A 25,000-nucleotide genomic window follows, 5' to 3' on the forward strand; every position below is an offset into this window, starting at 1 on the left:
GTGTGTATGAATTACAAAACACCATCACTGTGGGTTTGATCCTCTGTTCAGGTGTGAAATCAGGGTTTAGTACATGATCAGATCATGATGGGCTTCGTGTGTAACTGATATTAAAGTGAGTCACACGAACACAATTTAAACTCAGTGAGCTTTTCCCCAGTGTAGGTGACTGTAGAGCAGTGTAGTGAAAATGAGCTGCACAAACTAACAAACATACAAACAATAAAATGTGAAATGAGTTGAAGGATTTGAGCTGAAATAACATGGACAGTGAAGATACAGTAGGATGTAAACACTGCTCTCTGTTTCATTTGTCTTTCATCAGGATTGTTTGTTATGACAAATAAACAAACAAACAAATAAATAAATAAATCCTATTAAAACCTCTGTCATGTGTGGAATGTACTGACGGTGTAGCGGTGTTTAATTCTTCACACCTTTTACACAGTGTTTTATGTTGAGAGATTGATGATGATGATGATGTCATCTTGCTTCCTCTCACTTTTTAATGATGTTGTTGTTTTGTCGTGTGTGTGTGTGTACGAGTGAGAATCTAGAGCCAGAATCTGACTCATGACTCACACACTGTAGGATTTTCTCCCTTGACTTTGTGAGACGTTGTGTTTTAACTCAGACTAACTGGATCCTGACTGTTACTAACGCTGACTGACAGACGTGTGGCTCTTCTGTCTGTTCTCGCTTTTTATTTAAATCACTGTTACTTTCTTTTCTATCCAAACGACATGTTCATTTCCCATTACAACCAGCTTTACAGGCAATGAAGGAAAATTATTAGATTGTTAGATTTTATTGTGTGTGAAACAGTTAGTTTCTCTTCTCACTTATATGTTACAGCTGTGTAAAGAGTCGTCCTTCACCTGACTGTCGGTTTTTTTAAGACAGAAAACCCCAGAAGTGGAAACGGGTGTTGAATTAAAGGGATTGTTTGGGGCGTTAAAGGGATGGTTTGGAGCGTTAAAGCCGTATTGTGTGTTAAACGGATGTCATGTTAAAGGGATGGTTTTGGTTTGTTAAAGACACATTGTGTGTTAAGGGATGTTGTGTCAAAGGGATGTTGTGTCAAAGGGATGTTGTGTCAAAGGGATGTTGTGTCAGAGGGATGTTGTGTCAGAGGGATGTTGTGTTAAAGGGATGTTGTGTTAAAGGGATGTTAAATGGATGGTTTTGGTTTGTTAAAGACTCATTATGTGTTAAGGGATGTTGTGTTAAGGGATGGTTTTGGTTTGTTAAAGACTCATTGTGTGTTAAGGGACGTTGTGTTAAGGGATGGTTTTGGTTTGTTAAAGACACATTGTGTGTTAAGGGATGTTGTGTTAAGGGATGGTTTTGGTTTGTTAAAGACACATTGTGTGTTAAGGGATGTTGTGTTAAAGGATGTTGTGTTAAAGGATGTTGTGTTAAAGTGATGGTTTGGTGGCCGGACGAAGCAGAATTAAGGTGACTTGTTCAGGGTTTTTAGTCTCTACAGTGTGCCCGTGACGTACAAGCTTCCTGATTGGTTGAGGGAGAAAGGTGACGTGAATGATCACGTGTAAAATCACACGGCTTCAGCCACTGTTCGTGTTACAGCGAGAAATCGGACGCTCCAGTTTCGTGTCATTAAAGTGGGACGGTCTGTTCCTTGGAAGTTTCCCAGCGAAATGTCCTGGGGACAGAGTCACTGAAAATATCTCTCTATATCCATGTTCTGTCCTACATAAACGTCCGAGAGAGAGAAGGAGGGAGGGACAGAGAGACAGAGAAAAAGAGAGAGAGAGAGAGAGAGAGTGTGAGAGAGAGAGAGAGAGACTCAAAAGTGGCAATGGAGAGCAGGAGGAAGCCCAGATAGCAGAAGATTCCAGGTCAGATATGGCGCATTAGGGTCAGTAGTGAGAACGACACGTGTTCAGTGTAGTTAAAAGTTTACGATTCATTTCAGGAACCGGTGGAAAAAATGTCTCAGAGGACAAACAACCTGATTTAACGTCTGTGTGTAAAAGATGACAAATTTACTGAAACTGAGAAAAAATTTACCACAATCTTACACACTTACACTCACACTGAACACAAAAACACCCAAGCAAACATCAACAACTAACTAGCTTGTGTTGCTAACTTAGCTAGCACCTTGGGCCTTGAAATGTTGAGTGAAATGCTGATGTTGTTCTTATGATGTGATCATCTGCTGAGGAACATCTGTCTCACGCTGTTGCTCCAGAAGACGTTCGCTAGGCTTCAATGCGATTGGCTGTTAAAATTAAATTCATTAAATATTCATGCTCTCTGTCTTTTCGTTGTGTTCCAGGTTTGAATGTGTTATTCTTTTTCTCTGTAAAATGATGTTGCAAATATGTTTTAAAAAACTGTTAGTAACATACTATCATTCACTCATAGTTTAAGGAGCTAGTAAGAAAGACGAGCGTTGAGGAGCGTGTAAGTGCTGCGAGTCGTGATAAACTGATCAAACAAACAGACTTTCCATTCTGAGTGTGTTAATTAAAGGTTCAGACACACGGTGACTTTTCTCGACAGTGTGAAGTTCTTGAAGTTAATAAAGTTAATGAAAATATGCGCATGTTTCTGCCTCTTTTATTAATAAACACTGTGTAGCTTGGACAAATATAAAACGGAGCCTCGCTAGCGATCTGCTGCCTCAGTAACAGGAGCGTTTACGGCGAGCGAGGGAACAGGATCGTTGTCAGTCGTTTGGGTCATTTCTTGCGTCTTCCTCTTTCTCCTGGAACGAAGCTCCTCTGTTCCTTACAGCTGCTCTGTGTGAGATGTGGAGAGAAATGTTTACTGGAGCGTCTCTGATATTCGAGTCCATATCCATCCAGATGGTAGAATTATGGTGGAACAATCCCACAATGCAATGCGGCACAACATCGTTTCCTGAACCGTCTACCGGATTGACGTTAGCTGAAATGTTCTCTGCTTGTTATTATGGATTAGCAGTAAAAGATTTAGCTAAGCTAACACTTCTCCTTTTACAGAACTCTGTTTTGGTGTCCTGTCAGTAGCTAAATGATGTTATACAGTATGGTGGTCTAGCTTGTAATGATCAGAAACATGAGTGTAGATGTTTCTCAGTGTACATGTTTATCCGCAGTATGCACTTAACACTATATAATTTAAGCATGCTAGCTAACTAGCACGCTAAGCCTGTTATATGCTCTGTTCAGTGATATGAGCTACATGGCTGAGATGAAATGTTGGAGCTCGTCATCAGTGTATAGTAAAAACCCTAGTCTCTCTCTCTCTCTGTCTCTCTCTCTCTCTCTCTCTCTCTCTCTCTCTGTCTCTCTCTCTCTCTCTCTCTCTCTCTCTCTCTCTCTCTCTCTCTCTGTCTCTCTCTCTCCCTGTCTCTCTCTCTCTCTCTCTCTCTCTCTCTCTCTCTCTCTCTCTCTCTCTCTCAAACACAGAAATTGGTGTGTGTGTGTGTATGATTTTGTGTGAGTGTGTGTATGCGTGTCTGTGTACTAATATATATATATATATATATATATATATATATATATATTATATATATATATATATATATATATATATGTGTGTGTGTGTGTGTGTGTGTGTGTGTTTGTGTGTGTGTGTAATAAAACAATGTGTTCTTTCAGCTCTTCCTCAGAAGCTCCTTTATATAAAAACACTTTAGACTTTTTTCCCCTTTACACTGAATGACTTCCTGCAGTAATGAGATGAGGTACCAGAGCGAGCGCACTAATATAAAGTCACTGCTGCTGTTACAGACCATTAATCAACACCTGATGACCAATCAGAGCGCAGCGTTCAGCAGTGTGGGAATGTAAGGGTTAATCAGATTCCACTTGGTTTCTTCTCTTTCTAAAAGCCTCCATGTGGATCTCTTTTGATCAGGAGAACAGGTTCTGGTTCTATGTGGAACCTTCAGCAGAACCTTGTTTGTCATGTTCTCTGTCTCTGTTATGTGAAGAGTTTCTCCCTTCAGCTGGAACCCGACCATTAGTTTTTCATCTTTCTTTTGTGTACAGAAGCGAGAAACACGCCAGAGACGATCTCTTAATTAGCTTCGACACTTTCTCTATTGTATCCTGAAGCACTGACGTCGTTCCTGTCCTAATAAACTCAGAGACCCAGAGGAGGCCAAAAGCTGCAGCTTTTTATATTTAGTCTTTTTGTTTAATGAATAATGATCCACGCTAACGGCTCAGGTCAAAACACAGACAGATGTGAAGCTCAAAGACGAATCCATTAGCATAAATCCAGCTGATAGAAACAGGATGAAACACAGAAAACTGTGTAGAATTATCTTCAGAGTTTAAATCTACACCTGATGTCCTGACCTGTCCACATGATCTTTACTGCACTGATACTGACCCCAGGCAATCAGCTGGTGACTAGCGGCTAGCTAACCTGTTAGCAAAATCTGGTAATGTACATCATACTCAGCTGTAGCTGTAACTGTTAGAATTTAATGTGTTTGTTTGTGTGTATGTGAGTGTGTGTGTGTGTTTTTGTGAGTCTGTGTGTGTTTTTGTGAGTCTGTGTTTTTGTGTGTGTCTATGTGTGTATGTGAGTGTGTGTGTGTATGTTTTTGTGAGTGTGTGTGTGTTTATGTGTGTGTATTTTTGTGTGTGTGTATGTGAGTGTGTGTATCTGAGTGTGTGTGTATGTTATTTTGTGTGTGTGTGTGTGTGTGTGTGCGTGTATGTGTGTGTGTTTGTAACATCACCATCATCGCACCTTCCCCTCCTCACCACAAGGGGGAAACCCTTGAGCTCTTGTGGGCCACTCCTTCTGGGACATATCTATAAACCCCACACATGCCACGCCCAGTTTGTGAGGTCTTGTCAGTTATCTGTGTTTTACACCTTTGTTCCAATGCTCTTGTGTTTGCACCAAGTTTTCTGTCTGTCATTTTTTGCGCTGTTTGGATTCTGTGTATTGAATTTGTTATTTATTATTTATAGTCATTGAACTTGGTCTGTTTCCTGTTTCTCCCTTTGCCTCATGTTTGTTGGGTTTTATGCTTGTTTTTAAATGAAGCTCCACACGTTGATTCTTCTGCCTCAGCTCCAGTGTCTATCTCACAGTATTAATATATAACATCTGCTTTATCACACATCCTCTGAGATGTTGTATTGAATTTATTTTATTTGTTGCTCCACTGTGTGTTCAATGACCCGAAATCTGTGGCTAATCAAGAATTTAAGCTAATTTACTTCATCTTTAGATTAGATTTCAATACTTTTTTTTCTGGGGAGCACAGTGGCTTAGTGGTTAGCACGTTCGCCTCACACCTCCAGGGTTGGGGGTTCGATTCCTGCCTCCGCCTTGTGTGTGTGGAGTTTGCATGTTCTCCCCGTGCCTCGGGGGTTTCCTCCGGGTACTCCGGTTTCCTCCCCCGGTCCAAAGACATGCATGGTAGGTTGATTGGCATCTCTGGAAAATTGTCCGTAGTGTGTGATTGCGTGAGTGAATGAGAGTGTGTGTGTGTGTGCCCTGTGATGGGTTGGCACTCCGTCCAGGGTGTATCCTGCCTTGATGCCCGATGACGCCTGAGATAGGCACAGGCTCCCCGTGACCTGAGGTAGTTCGGATAAGCGGTAGAAGATGAACGATGAACAAACTTTTTGTGGCCAAACCATAAAATTCACCACATTTATAAATAATTTGCTATTTTTCTTCATTCACACATGCATATATTAATATATGCAAATTAGCTGTAAAGTATTAAATGCACTTACAGAACATTTGCATTAAGCCACGCCCACAAATCTCCATAAAAACCTCACAGAAACCTTTAAAACAACACGACAGCAGCCAAACGGTGAAAGAGTGCCTCCTAATCATAGCATGTGCTAAATGTTCCCGAGCCGCAGCTCAGCTAGTGCAGCGCATCAACTACAACTAACACACAAACACACAAACACACACACAGACTAACATCTCCTTATAGGGGGTGCCATTACTATTGTTCTAATTGAAGGGATAGAGATACACAATAAAGTGGACAGTGTAAATGTGTGTATGTATAAAATCAGTGAAACTCATCAACTTTATACGATTTGATGAGAGATTGAGGTTTATATTTTCGTTTTATGGATGAGATAGATAGATAGAGAGAGAGAGAGAGAGAGAGAGAGAGAGAGAGAGAGAGAGAGAGAGAGAGATGGTGAAGGAGTGACTCTGCTGTAACGAGTGAGAACAGAAAGCACAAATGTGATTTCCTTTATCGTCTGGTGTGAAGTGAAAAAGCAACAGCGTGGCGTTCCGGCTTGTCCTTCATCTCCTTATGCTGGGAAGGCTTCAGATCACCGAGAGCATAAAGACACTCCGGCAATTCATCCGATCTGATCTGATCTCGTCTCTCGGGGGTTTTGGGAATGTTGTAACATGTAGGCTGTTTTTGTGAAAGTGTTCCAGATCAGCTTGTGGCTGTTAAAGAGACTTACTGAGTTCATTAGTCTAGCTGATCTGTGTGTGTGTGTGTGTGTGTGTGTGTGTGTGTGTGTGTGTGTGTGTGTGTGTGTGTGTGTGGTTAAAAATAAAATCGCCAAGAAAGTTCCATTTTCAGTTCCCTAAAGAGTCATTTAAAACAGATCTCATCAATTTTTTCCCACCCAAATTGCTAACATTTTTTTTTCATGTCAAAACAAAAAGATGTTTCTGTATCTTCAGTCCGGAGAACCCGCGTTGGACTCCACTCTAGAACCTTTTTAAAATGACTCAAGTTAAAGGTCTGCTGGTTCTAAGTGTGCTGGTTTTAAGGAATTATTTGACATTGGGAAACTAGAGGAAGGACAAGAACCAGGAAGTCTAGGAACTCTAGGGAAAGTAGGTGGATTAGTGGTAACTAAGGGGAACCTGGAAGACCAAGGGGGAACTGAGAGAAGATCCTGGGTGAAATGAGGAAAATAGGAGAACTGTGAGAAGCAGCAAAACAAGCAGGATCTGAATGAACTAAAGGGCACTGAGAAAGTAGACTAATGGAATTTATGAAAGAACTGAGGGAGAACTAGGGAAAGGTAATGAAGAGAACCTGAGTAGGACTTAGGAGGAACTACAGAAAGATAGGAGAACTAATCAAATGATGAGAACTTGAGAAACCTAGGAGAACTCATGAAATTTGGTCTCTCTTCACAGTGCATCTTTGGGCATGATGCTGTTGCCGTGGGTACCACCCTTCCTGTCGCCATGACGATGCCACTCAGCCCCCTCTCCAGTGACGAGGAGCAGCAGAAGATGCTGGGGAACAGTCAGCACCTGTATCCAGGGGCAGAGGAGGAAGAGGAGGAAGAGGAAGGGGAAGAGGAGGAGGAGCTGGATGATGAGTATCAGGATGAGGATGGAGAGGAAGAGGAGAATGGAGAGCTTAATGGAGAGGAAGAGGACGATGATGAAGAGGAGCTCAGGAGAGCAGGAGGAGGAGGAAGGGCAGAAGGGCGTAGGCAAAAAACATCTGGGCGATCTGTGAGAGCTACTAACCCAGGGCACACGACCAATCCTTATTCCTCAAATCCTGGCCCCACCCACCAACCGACAGCCAATCAGCAGCAGCAGCAGCAGAAAAGGCTGAGGAGAGGGTCAAGCTCCGCCCTTGATGATACACACATCGCTTTGATGGTGTTCCGTATCGGCATTCCTGATATCAAACAGACGGTCAGTGACAGACACGTGCATGCTCACACACTCACACACTCACACACGCACACACATACACAAGAACACACACAGACACAAAGCTTCTTGACTCGACACACAAACATGGACACAAACACACACACACACACACATGCACACACACACAAAAACACACACAGACACAAAGCTTCTTGACTCGACACACAAACATGGACACAAACACATGCACACACACACACACACACACACACACACACACACACACACACACACTGAACTGAATCTCCTCAGTTTTTATTTTATTTTTAAAGCCAGGAAACTTTACGAACCTACAACAGAAGTGTGTTTCATTGGTGAGTCGAAAGTAAGACGGGAAAATTTAATCTTAGTAATAAACACTATATAAATGTATAATACATAGTTTTTTACTATGTAATAAATAGTTATATACATGTAATAAATCACATATTAAGTATTATAAATAATTTCATTATATTCACAAAGCTGAAAATAAACTTATATAAAGTGTATATTTTGTATTTAATTTACTTTTAACCTAGAACTCACTCTCTCTCTCTCTCTCTCTCTCTCTCTCTCTCTCTCCTGCTCTCTCTCTTTCCCTCCCTCGCTCCCTCTCTCTCTCCTGCTCTCTGTCCTGCTCTCTGTCCTTTTCTCTCTCTCTCTCTCTCTCTCTCTCTCTCTCTCTCTCTCTCTCCTGCTCTCTCTCTTTCCCTCCCTCGCTCCCTCTCTCTCTCTCTCTCCTCTCCCCTCCCCCCCCCGCCCCGCCCCCCCCCCCCCCCCCCCCGTGTCTGTTTTCAGTACAGTGACTCAGTACATCTTCATTAAGTTATTAATTTGATGTGATGTGTTTAATCAGATCTCTTCCTCTTCTTCAGCGCTGGAGCACAGTGTGAGACACTCAGTAGTTTCTGCCTGGTTTTTATACATAACTCCTTCACATTCGGCCTTTAAAAGCCTCCAGTTCTCCATCAAGAGACACTTAAAGATTATAAAAAAAGAAGTTAATGTGTGAATTACGCACCAAGCACACTTCATATGTAATGGAGAGAAATTCAGGTCACAAATTAAGAGTTGTTACAAAAATATTGTAGTGAAAATGGAAATGATGGCTATAGAACTGATATTACCTCTGACTGTAGGGCTGGTGAGATGAGATGAGATGAGATGAGATGAGATGAGATGAGATGAGATGAGATGAGATGAGATGAGATGAGATGAGATGAGATGAGATGATGAGATGAGATGAGATGAGATGAGATGAGATGAGATGAGATGAGATGAGATGAGATGAGATGAGATGAGATGAGATGAGATGAGATGAGATGAGATGAGATGAGATGAGATGAGATCAGATCAGATCAGATCAGATCAGATCAGATCAGATCAGAACAGAACAGAACAGAACAGAACAGAACAGAACAGATCAGCTTTATTGATCACACAGTGGGGAAATTCACTTATCACAGCAGCTCACAGACAGTTAAAATGCAGGTATAAAAGAAAATGTTTAATGAAAAACAATATTTAAATAAATAAATAATTAAAATGGTATAAAATAATAAATATTGCACAATAACATGACTGTAATGCAGTGTTATAAAGCCTGTGGTATGATTGTCCTGCCGGAGCGCTCCTTCCTGCACTGGGGGTGTAGCAGTCTGCTGCTGAAAGAGCTACAGGGTCTCCACCGTCCCATACAGAGGGCGAGAGGTGTCGTTCCTAATAGAGGGTGGAGGACACCACAGTATCACTGTTTGGCTGATGTTTAGTTTCAATTAAACATTGATTTAGGAAGTAAGTAAGGGGTCGATTTAAGGAGCTGAAACAGAAAAGTCGGTTCAATTTAGTGTCTCAGCTGCATTTGTAAATGAAATACTAAATGATGATGTCAGCATTTTGCAGCTGTGCAGGACTGACACGCTGTGTAGTGTGTGTGTGTGTGTGTGTGTGTGTGTGTGTGTGTCTGTGTGTGTGTGTGTGTGTGTGTGTCTTATAGATCATATCCAAGCACATTTGCATTTCAGATCTGCAGACCTTGAGGACACATTCTTCTTTCTTTCTTTCTTTCTTTCTTTCTTTCTTTCTTTCTTTCTTTCTTTCTTTCTTTCTTTCTTTCTCTCACTTTCTTGTCATCTCATCCACACTTTTTCTTCTTATTAAAGACAGTTGATATAATAAAGAGCGATTCTAGCAGTGTAAGTGTATGAACACACACCGTGACATTACAGACTAGCTTTAACTCTTCTACACCTTTCATTTACTATCAGACTTTAAAAAACACTCAAAGATTTTTTAAACATATTTTAAAAATGTTCAAAAAAGCCCACATTTGAAAGCTCAGCATCAGACTGAAAGAATTCTGTGAGAGACAGAATGTGACTTTCCCTGATTTCATTTAGGGAGAGGGAAGATAAAAGCTGGAGGGAAGGAGAAGAGGAGGACAGGGATGGAGGGAGAGCAAGAGAGAGAGAGAGAGAGAGAGAGAGAGAGAGGGCAGGAGAGGGGAGAGAGAGAGAGAGAGACATAGAGAGAGAGAAAGAGAGAGTGAGAGACATAGAGAGAGGGAGAGAGAGGGGGGAATAGAAAGAGAGAGAGAGGGCAGGAGAGAGAGAGAGAGAGAGAGAGAGAGAGAGAGAGAGAGAGAGAGAGAGAGAGAGAGAGAGAGAGAGAGAGAGAGGGAGAGAGAGGGAGGAATAGAGAGAGAGAGGGCAGGAGAGGGGAGAGAGAGAGAGAGAGACATAGAGAGAGAGAAAGAGAGAGTGAGAGACATAGAGAGAGAGAGAGAGAGATAGAGGAGACAGACAGACAGACAGAGAGAGAGGGTGGGAGAGAAGGAGAGAGAGAGGGAGAGAGAGAGAGAGAGGGAGAGAGAGAGAGAGAGAGAGAGAGAGAGAGAGAGGAGACAGACAGACAGACAGACAGAGAGAGAGGCTGGGAGAGAAGAAGAGAGAGAGGGAGAGAGAGAGAGAGAGAGAGAGAGAGAGAGAGAGAGAGAGAGTGGGAGAGAAGGAGAGAGAGAGAGAGAGAGAGAGAGAGAGAGAGAGAGAGAGAGAGAGAGAGTGGGAGAGAAGGAGAGAGAGAGAGAGAGAGAGAGAGAAAGAGAAATAAATCCTTTCTACTCCACACAGCTGAAGAGACTCAGTCATGTCATGATGCTGTAATTCTCTCTTTAAGCTGGAATACAGAAAGATGCTTGAATTAGAGCAGATCACATGTTCAGACCCCAGAAATAAAGATCAATGCTCGTCTCTACCATGAATAATCTCTTAAGGGCTCCATTAGGGATCTTTGGTTGTCCTTCTCTGGGGAAAACATCAGAGGTCTTTAATTGTCCCTCTGTGAGAGCACTTTAAAACATCTTTGGTTCTTTCTCTGGAGAACATTTAAGTGTTCATTGGTTGTCTTTCTAGACACTGTTACAGGGTCTTCTGTTGTTCCAATGGGTCAAACCATGCTGGGCCTCTAGGGGAACCCTTGAAGGGTATTTAGTTAAATCTTTGGTTGTTCCTCTGGAGAAACACCTAAAAGCTCCTAAATTGTTCTTTTCTAAGTTCTTAGGTGTCCTGCTGTGAGAACTGATATAGGGTTTTTAATTGAGATCTTTGGTTGTCCTGCTCTGAAGATCCCATAAAAGCTCCTAAATTTTGTGAACCGTTAAAGGTTCTTCAAATGTCTATCTGGAAGAACACTTAATGATTCATTGGTTGTCCATCTCTGAAGAGATCTTAAAGGTTCTTCAGTCATTTCTGTTGGTGAATCTGATCTTTGTTTTTCTCTCTGGCTTTTAAAGCTCTTTGTTTAAAAACCAGTCCTGGATTTTATTTCCATATTATTTTTTTCGTCTTGACAGTTGCAGAGTGTGGGCAGGGTTTAGTCCTGGGGTTGGTGGATGGCAGCATGCAGCAGCTGATGTATAATTTCAGTGTTTTTGGTTGGTGTATCCTCACCAGCTCCGAGGAACACGTCGTTTGTGTTTCTCCTGCTTTTAGCATCGCTAAGTACTTCTGTGTGTCTGCCACGTCTCCCACTCCTGCAGCACTTCCAGCTCTTCATCGGCGACAGCGTCATGCTGGAAACCAAAGAAAAAGACTTCAGAGTTCATCTGTGGAAAGCCTGTAGGAGTTTCTCTCTGTCTCTCGCTCTCTCTCTCTCTGTCTCTCTCTCTCTCTCTCTCTCTCTCTCTCTTTCAGTTCTTTTCCATTTCCCTGCTTTTGTGCAAGCGTTCATAAATAGTCAAATAAATCTACTGTTCAGTATGGCATCTTCTTGCCTGCTGTTGAATTCGCCATCTTTGTGCATGTGTGTGTGTTTGTGTGTGTGTGTGTGTGTGTGTGTGTGTGTGTGTGAGAGAGAGATTAAATGAATATAGTGTGTTGCTAGTTAAAATATATTAATCCAAGAAAACATGACAGAAACATTAAAGGAAATTTCATAGCTGGATATTTATGTAAATTTTAATGTTTAATGACAAGAACACACACACACACACACACACACACACACACACACACACACACACACAGACACACAGCACTTAGCTGACCTACTATTTATTCATAATGTTATGGTTAATGTAGTAATAAAATCACTTACATTACATCAGCTATAAACAGTCGTTTTTTCACCAGACGTTTTTTTTATTGTGAAGACAAAATAAAAGGCACGTTATAAATTCCTCTGTTCTACTCCTTCCATTTTAATAAGACATTCAATATAAAAAAACTAAACATCTCCTTCTAGAAAAAATCACAATTATAGAGTTTTCTTTAATACATTTATTATATAATCCATGTTTGCTTAGACCTACATTATGGAGTTTACAATGTAAGTGATTAAAAATCTGATCAGTCTGATTTGAAAATGAAGATATTTATTGGATGTATCAGATAAATTCTAGTTTATTAGCAGAACAGATTTATTACACTTTTCTCAAAATTCATTCATTCATCTTCTACCGCTTATCCGAACTACCTCGGGTCACGGGGAGCCTGTGCCTATCTCAGGCGTCATCGGGCATCAAGGCAGGATACACCCTGGACGGAGTGCCAACCCATCACAGGGCACACACACACACTCTCATTCACTCATTCAATCACACACTCGGGACAATTTTCCAGAGATGCCAATCAACCTACCATGCATGTCTTTGGACCGGGGGAGGAAACCGGAGTACCCGGAGGAAACCCCCGAGGCACGGGGAGAACATGCAAACTCCACACACACAAGGTGGAGGTGGGAATCGAACCCCCAACCCTGGAGGTGTGAGGCGAACGTGCTAACCACTAAGCCACCGTGACCCCCCTTTCTCAAAATTCTTTCTTATAATTATTTGAATCAGAATAAGACTGAATATTAAATACAACTAGACAATTATATAAACAACATGAATAAATTAATAAAACATTTGAAAAGCAAAAAAAAAAAACTCTCCAAAACCAATAAGCTAATTGTTTATATGTTTGATCTCCTCTCGCTGAAAAAGCCACAAATTTGGATCATGTTGGAAGCTGAAAGATTTTTGTCCTCCTTTTTTCTTTTCCAGTATTTTCACATCTCTCACACACCTTCTTCTTTCTCTCATCATCTTTTTGTCAGGGTTTAATACGTTAATAATCCCCGCACTTCGGGCCTGTTCTTCATCGCAGCTCATTAGGCCTCGATCAGCCGTAATTGCTGCATAATTGCAGTTTAATGAGATCAGGGAGCGACGAGTGGCGCACAAAACCTGCTGAGCCTGCGGGCAGCATCCAGGGCCTCATGAACATACCCTCACAAACACACACTGTACACACACACACACACACACACCTCGTTGTCATAATACCACAAACACTCATGAGAAAACCAACACACACAACCTTGAACCGCTCCGTTAATCATTCTGAACAGGTCTCTGTTATAAAGTAGCTCTATAAACATTATCATTTCACACTAACTGATGTGAAGTGCCCTACGGAGGCTGCACATTTATGTTGAGTTCACAAGTTGAACTCATCCCAGTTGAATATTTTGGGCAGATGTTAAGGCAGCATCGTTTTTCTATTATTATTTCCCATCTTTTTTTCTCACTCAATCCTTAGCCTCTTGGGTGCATCTCTGACTAATCCCTTCATCCCCTCTTTAGTCACTCAGTAAATCAACCCTAGCCAGGACACTCCACAAAAGAGTGGTGAGGTGGATGGATGGTGAGGTGGATGAAGTTTTCTGGAGTTTCCCAAAGGCTATGTTAAAGATTGAGTAAATATTGTGGTATTTTATTGCTTGTCACTCTGAGAACACAGTTAGATTATGATTACGGATGCTTTTAGTCAATGTTTACATTTTTTCAATTCAATTTAATTTTATTTGTATAGTGTGTTATTTTAGCAATGGATATTTTCTCAAATTAGCTTTACAGAAAGCAAAATAAATGTAGAATAAAAATGTTTAAATGTAAAATTATATTTTTTCTTGGGAGGATACGAAGAAAAACCTTTAGAGAAACCAGATGGAAAAGAGAACCTCATCTAGAGTGGGATTATAAATTATTATAAACACAGACAGTGGGATTATAAATCATTATAAACACTGTGTGAGATTATAAATGATTATAAACACCGACAGTGGGATTATAAATGATTATAAATACTGTGTGAGATTATAAATCATTATAAACAATGAGAGTGGGATTATAAATGATTATAAACATTGACAGTGGGATTATAAATCATTATAAACAATGAGAGTGGGATTATAAATCATTATAAACACTGCATGAGATTATAAATCATTATAAACACTGAGAGTTCAATTCAATTCAATTCAAGTTTATTTGTATAGCGCTTTTTACAATGGACATTGTCACAAAGCAGCTTTACAGAACATAAACATAAAACAAAAGATGAACATAAGGAGAAGTATAAAGAATTAATATAATAAAAATTCAAGATATATACAGTTCACAGTGTGTATGTATGTATGTATGTGCGTATGTGAGATTATAAATGATTATAAACACCGACAGTGGGATTATATATCATTATAAACAATGAGAGTGGGATTATAAATCATTATAAACACTGTGTGAGACTATAAATCATTATAAACACTGAGATTGGGATTATAAATGATTATAAACACAGACAGTGGGATTATAAATCATTATAAACACCAACAGTGGGATTATAATTCATTATAAAAACAGAGTGGGATTATAAATGAATATAAACACTGCATGAGATCATAAATCATTATAAACACTCAGAGTGGGATTATAAATCATTATAAACACTGAGATTGGCTGTGTAACCAAAAGCTGTTGAGTAATTTTTAGGCCAGTATATTTTCTGGATTCATTATAGATTTAACACTAATTCCTTCCTGAAAAAAACCTACAAGTGTTCAATAATGAAGCCCTGAGAGCAAATGTGACCTCTGCAACAATTTATAATGAACTTTAAAATAATCTCTATTGCGTTTTTTCTCCACTTCGGTACTCTAGGTTATTTTGTGTAGTTTCATGACCTCATGACCTTCGGTTTTACAGTTTTTTGCTGTTGTGAATGAGATGTTATTATCACACACACACGGGTGTGATGGTCAAGTCCTGAATGCAGTGCTGCTGACTTTCTGTCTTCATTTATTCCATTTGTCCTCAATTTGTTCTGTAAACTCTGAGCGCGGCCTCAGTGTTATATTAGTGGTAGTAATGTATAATTACTGTGATCTAACAAATACTACATACAAGAAGAAAAGAAGGAAGAGAGAAGGACAGAAGAGAGAAAGAGAGGGCTGTAGACTTTAGGAAAATCAATGAAATGGTGTAGGTTGGGAGAGAGAGATAATGAGGAGGAGGAGGAGGAAGAGGAACGAGTGCTGACACAACAGCAGGAGAATGAATATAATCTAATGTGTGTGTTAATGTGAGTTTTAAGGGCTGCTGAGAAAACAAAGGGCTTCATCGAAACAGGCCAAAAAGCAAAAGAATGTCTGTTTTATGACACACGCAAAGGAGGACCAGTGGAAGAAGGAGGGATGAAGATACAAGAGAGCAGGAAAGAGAGGGAGAAAGAGGGAGGAAAAAGCTAGAGAAGGTTATTTCCCTGCAGAACTCATTAAACACTTTCTAAATCCCGCTGCACATGTCCTGAAGAAAAAGACCGACCTGAGAGAGAAAGAGAGAGAGAGAGAGAGAGAGAGAGAGAGAGAGAGTAGGTGAAATGAAAGATCACAAGTCAGAGAGGAGAGAATGAATGAAAGAGAAATGAATAGAAGAAAAAGAAAGGACTTACGGATATAGAAAAAATTAAGAAAATCTTCTGAAAGAAACAACAAACAGCAGGAAAAAAAGGATTGAACTGAGAGAGAGAGAGAGAGAGAGAGAGAGATGTGGAATTTTAGGGAAAAAAGTGAATGGAGTGATGGACTGAAACTGTAAAGGAAAAAGATGCTGAAATAGAAGTAAAGAGATGAATGAACTAGCTAATAAAGGGTGGAGGGATGCAGACATGAGTGAATGGATGGATGAGTGAATTAAGGTGTAAGGGTGAAGAGATACGTTGTGTTTAGGTGGATGCAGAGATGAAAAATAAAGATTGATGGGAAAATGAATGGTAGATGGATAGTTAAGGCCTGAGATGGATGGATGCATGGAATGTGGATGAACAGAAGGATGATGGATGTGTTGATAGGTGAATGGAGAATTGATGGATGGAGACATGACAAATCATGAGATAATGAATTGAGAGATGATGGATGATTGTGAGATGAATAAAGAGATGTGTGGAGAGATGACAGATGGAGAGATGATGGATGGAAAGATGATGGATGGAGAGATTGAGAGATGGAAGATAGAGAAATGGTGTGTGGCAAGGTGAATGGAGAGATGATGGGTGTAAAGATGATAAATGGTGTGATGATAGATGGAGAGATGATGGATGGAGAGATGAGAGATTGAAAGATGATGGATGGAGAGATGATGGATGGGGAGATGATGGATGAAGAGATGATAGATAGTGAGATGAAGAATGGAGAGATGATGGGTGGAGAGATGACAGATGGAGAGACGTTGGATGGAGAGATGTTGGACAAAGAGATGATGGATGGAGAGATGATGGATGGAGATATGATGGATAAAGAGGTGATGGATGGAGAGATGATGGATGGAGAGATGTTGGATGGAGAGGTGAGAGATGTAGATATGATTGATGGAGAGATGATGGATAAAGAGATGATGGATGGAGAGATGATGGATAAAGAGGTGATGGATGGAGAGATGAGAGATGCAGATATGATAGATGCAGATATGATGGATGGAGAGATGATGGATAAAGAGATAATGGATGGAGAAATGATAGCTGGAGAGATGGATAGATGGAGAGATGGAGAGATGGATAGATGAGAGGTGATGGATGGAGAGATGTTGGATGGAGAGATGATAGGTGGAGAGATGAGAGATGGATAGATGGAGAGATGATGGATGGACAGATGATGGATGGACAAATGATGGATGGAGAGATGTTGGATGGAGAGATGATAGGTGGAGAGATGGAGAGATGATGGACGGAGAGATGATGGATGGACAGATGATGGATGGAGAGATGATGGATGGAGAGATGATGGATGGACAGATGATGGATGGAGAGATGATGGATGGAGAGATGATGGATGGAGAGATGTTGGATGGAGAGATGATAGGTGGAGAGATGAGAGATGGATAGATGGAGAGATGATGGATGGAGAGATGTTGGATGGAGAGATGATGGATGGACAGATGTTGGATGGACAGCTGATGGATGGAGAGATGATGGATGGAGAGATGATGGATGGAGAGATGTTGGATGGAGAGATGATGGATGGACAGATGTTGGATGGACAGATGTTGGATGGAGAGATGATGGATGGAGAGATGATGGATGGAGAGATGATGGATGGAGAGATGTTGGATGGAGAGATGATAGGTGGAGAGATGAGAGATGGATAGATGGAGAGATGATGGATGGAGAGATGTTGGATGGAGAGATGATGGATGGACAGATGTTGGATGGACAGCTGATGGATGGAGAGATGATGGATGGAGAGATGATGGATGGAGAGATGTTGGATGGAGAGATGATGGATGGACAGATGTTGGATGGACAGATGTTGGATGGAGAGATGATGGATGGAGAGATGATGGATGGAGAGATGATGGATGGAGAGATGTTGGATGGAGAGATGATAGGTGGAGAGATGAGAGATGGATAGATGGAGAGATGATGGATGGAGAGATGTTGGATGGAGAGATGATGGATGGACAGATGTTGGATGGACAGCTGATGGATGGAGAGATGATGGATGGAGAGATGATGGATGGAGAGATGTTGGATGGAGAGATGATGGATGGACAGATGTTGGATGGACAGATGTTGGATGGAGAGATGATGGATGGACAGATGATGGATGGACAGATGTTGTATGGACAGATGATGGATGGAGAGATGTTGGATGGAGAGATGATGGATGGACAGATGTTGTATGGACAGATGATGGATGGAGAGATGATGTATGACCCTATTTTCTGCTTCTCTCAGAGTTCTTCTATATGGATTGTGTTCTGTGGGTTTCTTTCACCTCACTGTCTGTTTCCTGACCATCTGTTTTCTCTGTCGACTCTTTGCTCTGTTCCTCTATTAAACTCCACATCTGGATTCAGCTGCTTTCCCCAGTGGTGTTGCACCACAGCTGTATTATTAATAGTGAGAGTTTATATGTAGTGTATTAAATATCGCATGTAATCCTTTACATTCTGTGTGTCTGATTGTTCTGTGATGAGTTTGAGTGGAACAGCGAGAACATCCACTCAGTTCTCTTCACAATCACAGTTATTACTCAACGTTACACTCCACTGTTCCTCACATTACACTTTATACAAGAATTATAATTACAGGATACACACTCAGCATCTATACGTCTACACACCACACACACACACACACACACACACACACACACACACAATATGTATTATAGTGCTCCATCTCCTAGGGACTGGGATGTTTCCATGACAACCTGCAGCTTGCTTTTCTAATGAGTTGGTTGCCATGACGATGCAGGTTGGCTGTGCAAAAAAATGTGTCTTTGTACTGCACTTGCACAGCCGCAGGGTCCCTAAGCCCCCCGACACACACACACACACACACACATGCACGCATAAAGGTGTGTGTGTGTGTGTGTGTGTGTGTGTGTGTGTGTGTGTGTGTGTGCAGATATATACAATCAGACACACTCAGCATACTGATATACACTTACATACAGAGACATGAACACACATAATTATTGGCACTCTTTATGAAAGTGTAAAAAATATCAATATATTCTGAAACTGTCAGGTGAGTAACTCTATACTTCTATTTAAATGTTAGTTTTTTATATTTTATTAATTGATTATTATTAATTATTAATTAATTATTAATTAATCAGAAACAGTTTTATTTTATTTATAAATGATTGACCCCAGACCCAGATCCAGGTTTTCCTCAGCTCTATCATCACCATGTCTTGGCCAATACACACTCCAGGTTTCAGCTCACACACTTCTCTAATTCTCGTACAGTCGTGTGTGGATCCTCACAGCTCTGGTTCTGTACACGGTCTCCGATAAAGAGTCGATCGTCCACGAAGCGCCTGAGATTCCCACAATCCCATCGTCCATCTCGACCCAGCTGTGTGCTGCATTATTCATCGAGCTGACAGAAATGTTAAATGAAGATGTTTGAGATAAACATCTACATATCCTGGTCTTTTCTGTTGCAGTGTTCAGTGGAAATCTGGAAATTAGCTGTTTTTCAGTATGATGTAAAAAAAAAAAAAAAAAAAGAAAATTTGACCTTTTACAGACACTGAGCTTAAAAGATGAAAGTGTTCTTAAGAGCAGAGAAAAATAGGATTAGAATAGAAAAGACACACAAATATGAGCAAAAAGTGACAGTAAATAATAAGACAATAAAGAAACTCAACGATTTGATGAGTGATTTCAAATGATTTCAAATCAATCAAATAAACATTCGAATAAAAAACCTTATACATAAATATGGGTTTTGTTTATTAATTCTTTTGGTTTTGTTATTAAAATGATGATAAGGAATTTCTGCAAATCCAAATTTTCCTTAAATGTTGTTGGTTTTTATTATTTAAAGTAAAGGGACAAATATTATTGCACTCTGTGGGTAAAAAAATATATGCATGATGAATGTGAAGTCTTCAAAAAAAGTTCCTTTCTTTAAAAAAAGAGGCAAAAATAACAGAATTAGTGCTGAAAACATGATACAGTTATTGCATCATAATCTGCAAAAGTCAATCAAGTTACAGTATGCAAATTTATGCAAAGAACACACTGGTTTACCCCCTTCTTTTCTCTCTCTCTCTCTCTCTCTCACTCCTCTTTCTCCTCTTTCCCCTCTCTTTCTCTCTCTCTCTCTCTCTCTCTCTCTCTCTCTCTCTCTCTCTCTCTCTCACTGTCTCTCTCTCTGTCCCTCTTTCTCCTCTCTCTCTCTCTCTCTCACTGTCTCTCTCTCTCTCTCTCTCTCTCTCTCTCTCTCTCTCTCTCTCTCACTGTCTCTCTGCAGAAGTGTTTGCGCTTTAACCCTGAGGCGACGGTGTGGAAAGCGAAGCAGCAGGTGTTGTGTAGTCTCACTGAGTCTCTGAGAGACGTCTTGAACTATGGGCTTTTCCAGCCGGCTACGGACGGACATGACGCCAAGTTCCTGGAGGAGGAGAGGCCACTCCGAGATTACCCACAATCCTTTGAGAAAGGAGTGCCTTACCTGGAGGTAGCATTCACAGGAATAGAGATAAAACTGTCCACAGTAAAAGTTAGAATGTTTATTTTTTCATGCAAGAAAGAGTGAGGTGTAAGGTCTGTATGCTGTAGTGCGAAGTGTGTATGGTGTAGTGTGTAGAGTGTAGTGTGTAGGGTGTAGTGTGTAGGGTGTAGTGGGAAGTGTGTAGTGTGTAGTGTGTATGGTGTAGTTTACAGGGTGTAGTGTGTAGTGTATAGGGTGAAGTGTGTAGTGTGTATGGTGTAGGGTGTATGGTCTGGTGTGTTATCAGCAATTATAGGAAGAAATTAGAACTCAGAGTAGGGTGTAGAGTGTATGGTGTAGTGTATAGGGTGTATGGTGTAGTGTACTGTATAGGGTGTATGGTGTAGTGTGTAGGGTGTAGTGTGTATGGTGTAGTGTGTAGGGTGTAGTGTGTATGGTGTAGTGTATAGGGTGTATGGTGTAATGTGTAGGGTGTAGTGTGTATGGTGTATGGTGTAGTGTGTAGGGTGTAGTGTATAGGGTGTATGGTGTAGTGTGTAGGGTGTAGTGTGTATGGTGTATGGTGTAGTGTGTAGGGTGTAGTGTGTATGGTGTAGTGTGTAGGGTGTAGTGTGTATGGTGTAGTGTATAGGGTGTATGGTGTAATGTGTAGGGTGTAGTGTGTATGGTGTAGTGTGTATGGTGTAGTGTATAGGGTGTATGGTGTAGTGTGTAGGGTGTAGTGTGTATGGTGTATGGTGTAGTGTGTAGGGTGTAGTGTATAGGGTGTATGGTGTAGTGTGTAGGGTGTAGTGTGTATGGTGTATGGTGTAGTGTGTAGGGTGTAGTGTGTATGGTGTAGTGTATAGGGTGTATGGTGTAGTGTGTAGGGTGTAGTGTGTATGGTGTAGTGTATAGGGTGTATGGTGTAGTGTGTAGGGTGTATGGTGTAGTGTGTAGGGTGTAGTGTGTATGGTGTAGTGTATAGAGTTTAGTGTGTAGATTCTAGGGTGTAGGGTGTAATGTGTAGGGTGTGTGTACAGAGTGTAGTGTGTATTAGTGATGCACAGGTCGGGTTTTTTCCAACCCGCTTTTATGAAATTATTGGCTCGCCCCGCAGTAAAGTGACAATTTCTTTACTCGCCCCGCCCCGACCCTCGAGTCCCCCGCGGGACCAGCGGGTTATGAGACGACCCGCGCATCACTAGTGTGTATGATTGAGATGGTGTGTATCTGGTTTATTATATCACTACTTCCTCACATCTTTTGTTGCCGTGGTGATTTCTCAGTTCTGCATTAAGGTGAGTCATGACTTCAGGAAATAAACAAATATCAAAAAATTCACAAAGCCTCCAGACTCAATTTAAAACACACAAAAAGACCAGAGTTTGGTTTGTAAGATCCTGGTTTGTGCAGAATTAGATGAGATTAAAAGAGTTGATTCAATTATTGTATTCAGTTAAATTAGAAAGGATAATAGATTTGATTAGATAATGAACTGGATGTCAGATGAAAGTCGTCAGCCAAGTGATGTCGTTCTGCTGATTTCACTTTATCTCTCAGAGGGAACTGAATTATCTTTTCAGCTTTATCTGACTGATGTCCTTGTTGAGTACGTAAACTCCTTCGTGGACAAAGTGGGTGTGATGAAAGTTTGGGACATAAAAGTGCAAGGAGGTGAATTCTGAAATTCACACAAGTATAAAAGATGTACCACAAGTGTCATAAAAATGATATTGCTTCATTTTATAATATAACACTGTATATTTTAAAAGGTATTTCAATTATATCATAAATTCTGTAAAAGTCACATAATTCAGATTATGTTTAAATCTAATCATTCACATTCTGCTCAAATCACATGATTCAGATTCTTACTCAGTCTGATGATTCACATTCTGCCAAAATCACACAACTTTAGATTTAGTCTGAGTCACATGATTCAGATTCAGTCTGAGTCACAAGATTCATTTTCAGTCTGAGTCACATGATTCATTTTCAGTCTGAGTCACATGATTCAAATTCAGCCTGAGTCACATGATTCAGATTCAGTCTGAGTCACAAGATTCATTTTCAGTCTGAGTCACATGATTCAGATTCAGTCTGAGTCACATGATTTAGATTCAGTCTGAGTCTCATGATTCATTTTCAGTCTGAGTCACATGATTCAAATTCAGCCTGAGTCACATGATTCAGATTCAGTCTGAGTCACATGATTCATTTTCAGTCTGAGTCACATGATTCAGATTCAGTCTGAGTCACATGATTTAGATTCAGTCTGAGTCACATGATTCATTTTCAGTCTGAGTCACATGATTCAAATTCAGCCTGAGTCACATGATTCAGATTCAGTCTGAGTCACAAGATTCATTTTCAGTCTGAGTCACATGATTCAGATTCAGTCTGAGTCACATGATTCAGATTCAGTCTGAGTCACATGATTCAGATTCAGCCTGAGTCACATGATTCAGATTCAGTCAGTCACAAGATTCAGATTCAGCCTGAGTCACATGATTCAGATTCAGTCTGAGTCACATGATTCAGATTCAGACTGAGTCACATGATTTAGATTCAGTCTGAGTCACATGATTTAGATTCAGTCTGAGTCACATTATTCAGATTCAGTCTGAGTCACATGATTCAGATTCAGACTGAGTCACATGATTTAGATTCAGTCTGAGTCACATGATTTAGATTCAGTCTGAGTCACATGATTCAGATTCAGACTGAGTCACATGATTTAGATTCAGTCTGAGTCACATGATTTAGATTCTGTTTAAATCTAAGGATTCAAATTCTGTCCAAATCACCCAGTGATTCAGATTCAGCTTTGTGTGCAACATGATTGAGTATCTACCTGAATCACAGAATTCAGATTCTACTCCATAATGTTAAAAGGTGTCAAATAATATATCATAAATTATAAACAAACAAACAAACAAACAAACAAAAAAAACACTAGTTCAATTGGGATCATGGATCTATAAGGTTCTGAAAATATAATTGTAAATCTTTTCACATGAATTCAGTGGATTGGACATGACATCATCAAGAGCGTATGATGTAATCTATGTACGTATATAATTATCATTAATTACTCCCTAATGAATTATTATATAACATTTATTTTCAACACAGTCTGATTGGTTGAAAAATGTTCTCACTCACTCATTTATTTTCTACCGCTTATCCGAACTACCTCGGGTCACGGGGAGCCTGTGCCTATCTCAGGCGTCATCGGGCATCAAGGCAGGATACACCCTGGACGGAGTGCCAACCCATCACTGGGCACACACACACACTCTCATTCACTCACACAATCACACACAATTTTCCAGAGATGCCAATCAACCTACCATGCATGTCTTTGGACCGGGGGAGGAAACCGGAGTACCTGGAGGAAACCCCCGAGGCACGGGGAGAACATGCAAACTCCACACACACAAGGTGGAGGCGGGAATCGAACCCCCAACCCTGGAGGTGTGAGGCGAATGTGCTAACCACTAAGACACCGTGACCCCCCCGAAAAATGTTCTAGTTTTTTTATTTTTTCATGAACCATACTTAAAATATTAGAAAAACAAAATCCACCAAAAAAAAGTGAAAGAAAGTATCCACCAAATCATGTATCATCATCATCATCATCATCATCATCATCATTTATTTTTAATACGATAATTATCATTAGCATACTTTTCCCCTTGTGACTTAATGTGTAATGTCCTTCAGGTTCTTATTATTATCTTCTGGATCAAGATTCAGTGTTTTTTTTTTTTAAAAAAATATCATTTTATTGCTTAACTAACGGACAAAAACAAGAGGCGACAAATCCTTTGCTGACATTTCAGTGATTTGTTTGGATGATTTCACAATGCATTGTTCAAACTAAGACAGCGAGCCACGTTATTGATGATTCCTTTGGCTGCTGATGTATCGAGTGTTCGTATGGTGTGTTTGTTGTTGTGTAACTCACACACGTCACATGTCCATGTCAGATACAATGAACAAAATGATATGGGTATCAATACTTTCAGTTCAGCTGGAATTTACTTATACGCTTGATAAAAAGCAAAAGCTTACAAAGGCAGGAATTGATACCAGCAATATATCAAATGATTCACGAGTCTCATGATTCAAATTGCACTTGAATCACACAATTCCGATTCTGAAGTTCTTTCCGAATAATTCAGATTTTTCTGCCTGAGTCACATGATTCAAATTTTATTTTGCACTTCATTCAGATTCTGCTTGAATAAACTCATTTCGATTCTTTTAATAATGAAAATTATGTGATTCAGACTCTGCCAGCCACATGATTCAGATTCAGCCTGAGATCTAACGATTCAGATGCTGCCTGAACATCACGTCATTTTAATTGTTCCTCGTTCGAGTCACGTGATTAAAATTCTTCCTGATTCAAGTGAGTTACATGATAGTATTTCTGAGTTAAATGATTCAGATTCTGCATGAGTCATGTGATTCAGATGCATCATTTAGATTCTGCAAGCCTTTAATTTTTCCACTATTCCTGATGAAATATAATCATATAATTATATAATCATATATAATTTCGTGTTAACACCCGTAGATGATGTGAT

The 25,000-nt window shown here is 40.3% G+C and overlaps 1 protein-coding gene across 1 annotated transcript in view; it reads left to right on the forward strand.

The window, feature by feature from the left end:
* The window catches only part of shank1 (SH3 and multiple ankyrin repeat domains 1), a 95,803-nt gene that overhangs the window by 27,201 nt on the left and 43,602 nt on the right, over positions 1-25,000 (forward strand). The window contains exons 2-3 of the mRNA XM_060891910.1: positions 7,123-7,638; positions 20,226-20,429. Coding sequence (XP_060747893.1) covers positions 7,174-7,638; positions 20,226-20,429 — 669 coding nt within the window. The 5' untranslated portion in view covers positions 7,123-7,173. The remainder of the gene's footprint in view (positions 1-7,122; positions 7,639-20,225; positions 20,430-25,000) is intronic.

The sequence above is a fragment of the Tachysurus vachellii genome, chromosome 18, assembly GCF_030014155.1.
Source record: "Tachysurus vachellii isolate PV-2020 chromosome 18, HZAU_Pvac_v1, whole genome shotgun sequence".
NCBI lineage: Eukaryota > Metazoa > Chordata > Actinopteri > Siluriformes > Bagridae > Tachysurus > Tachysurus vachellii.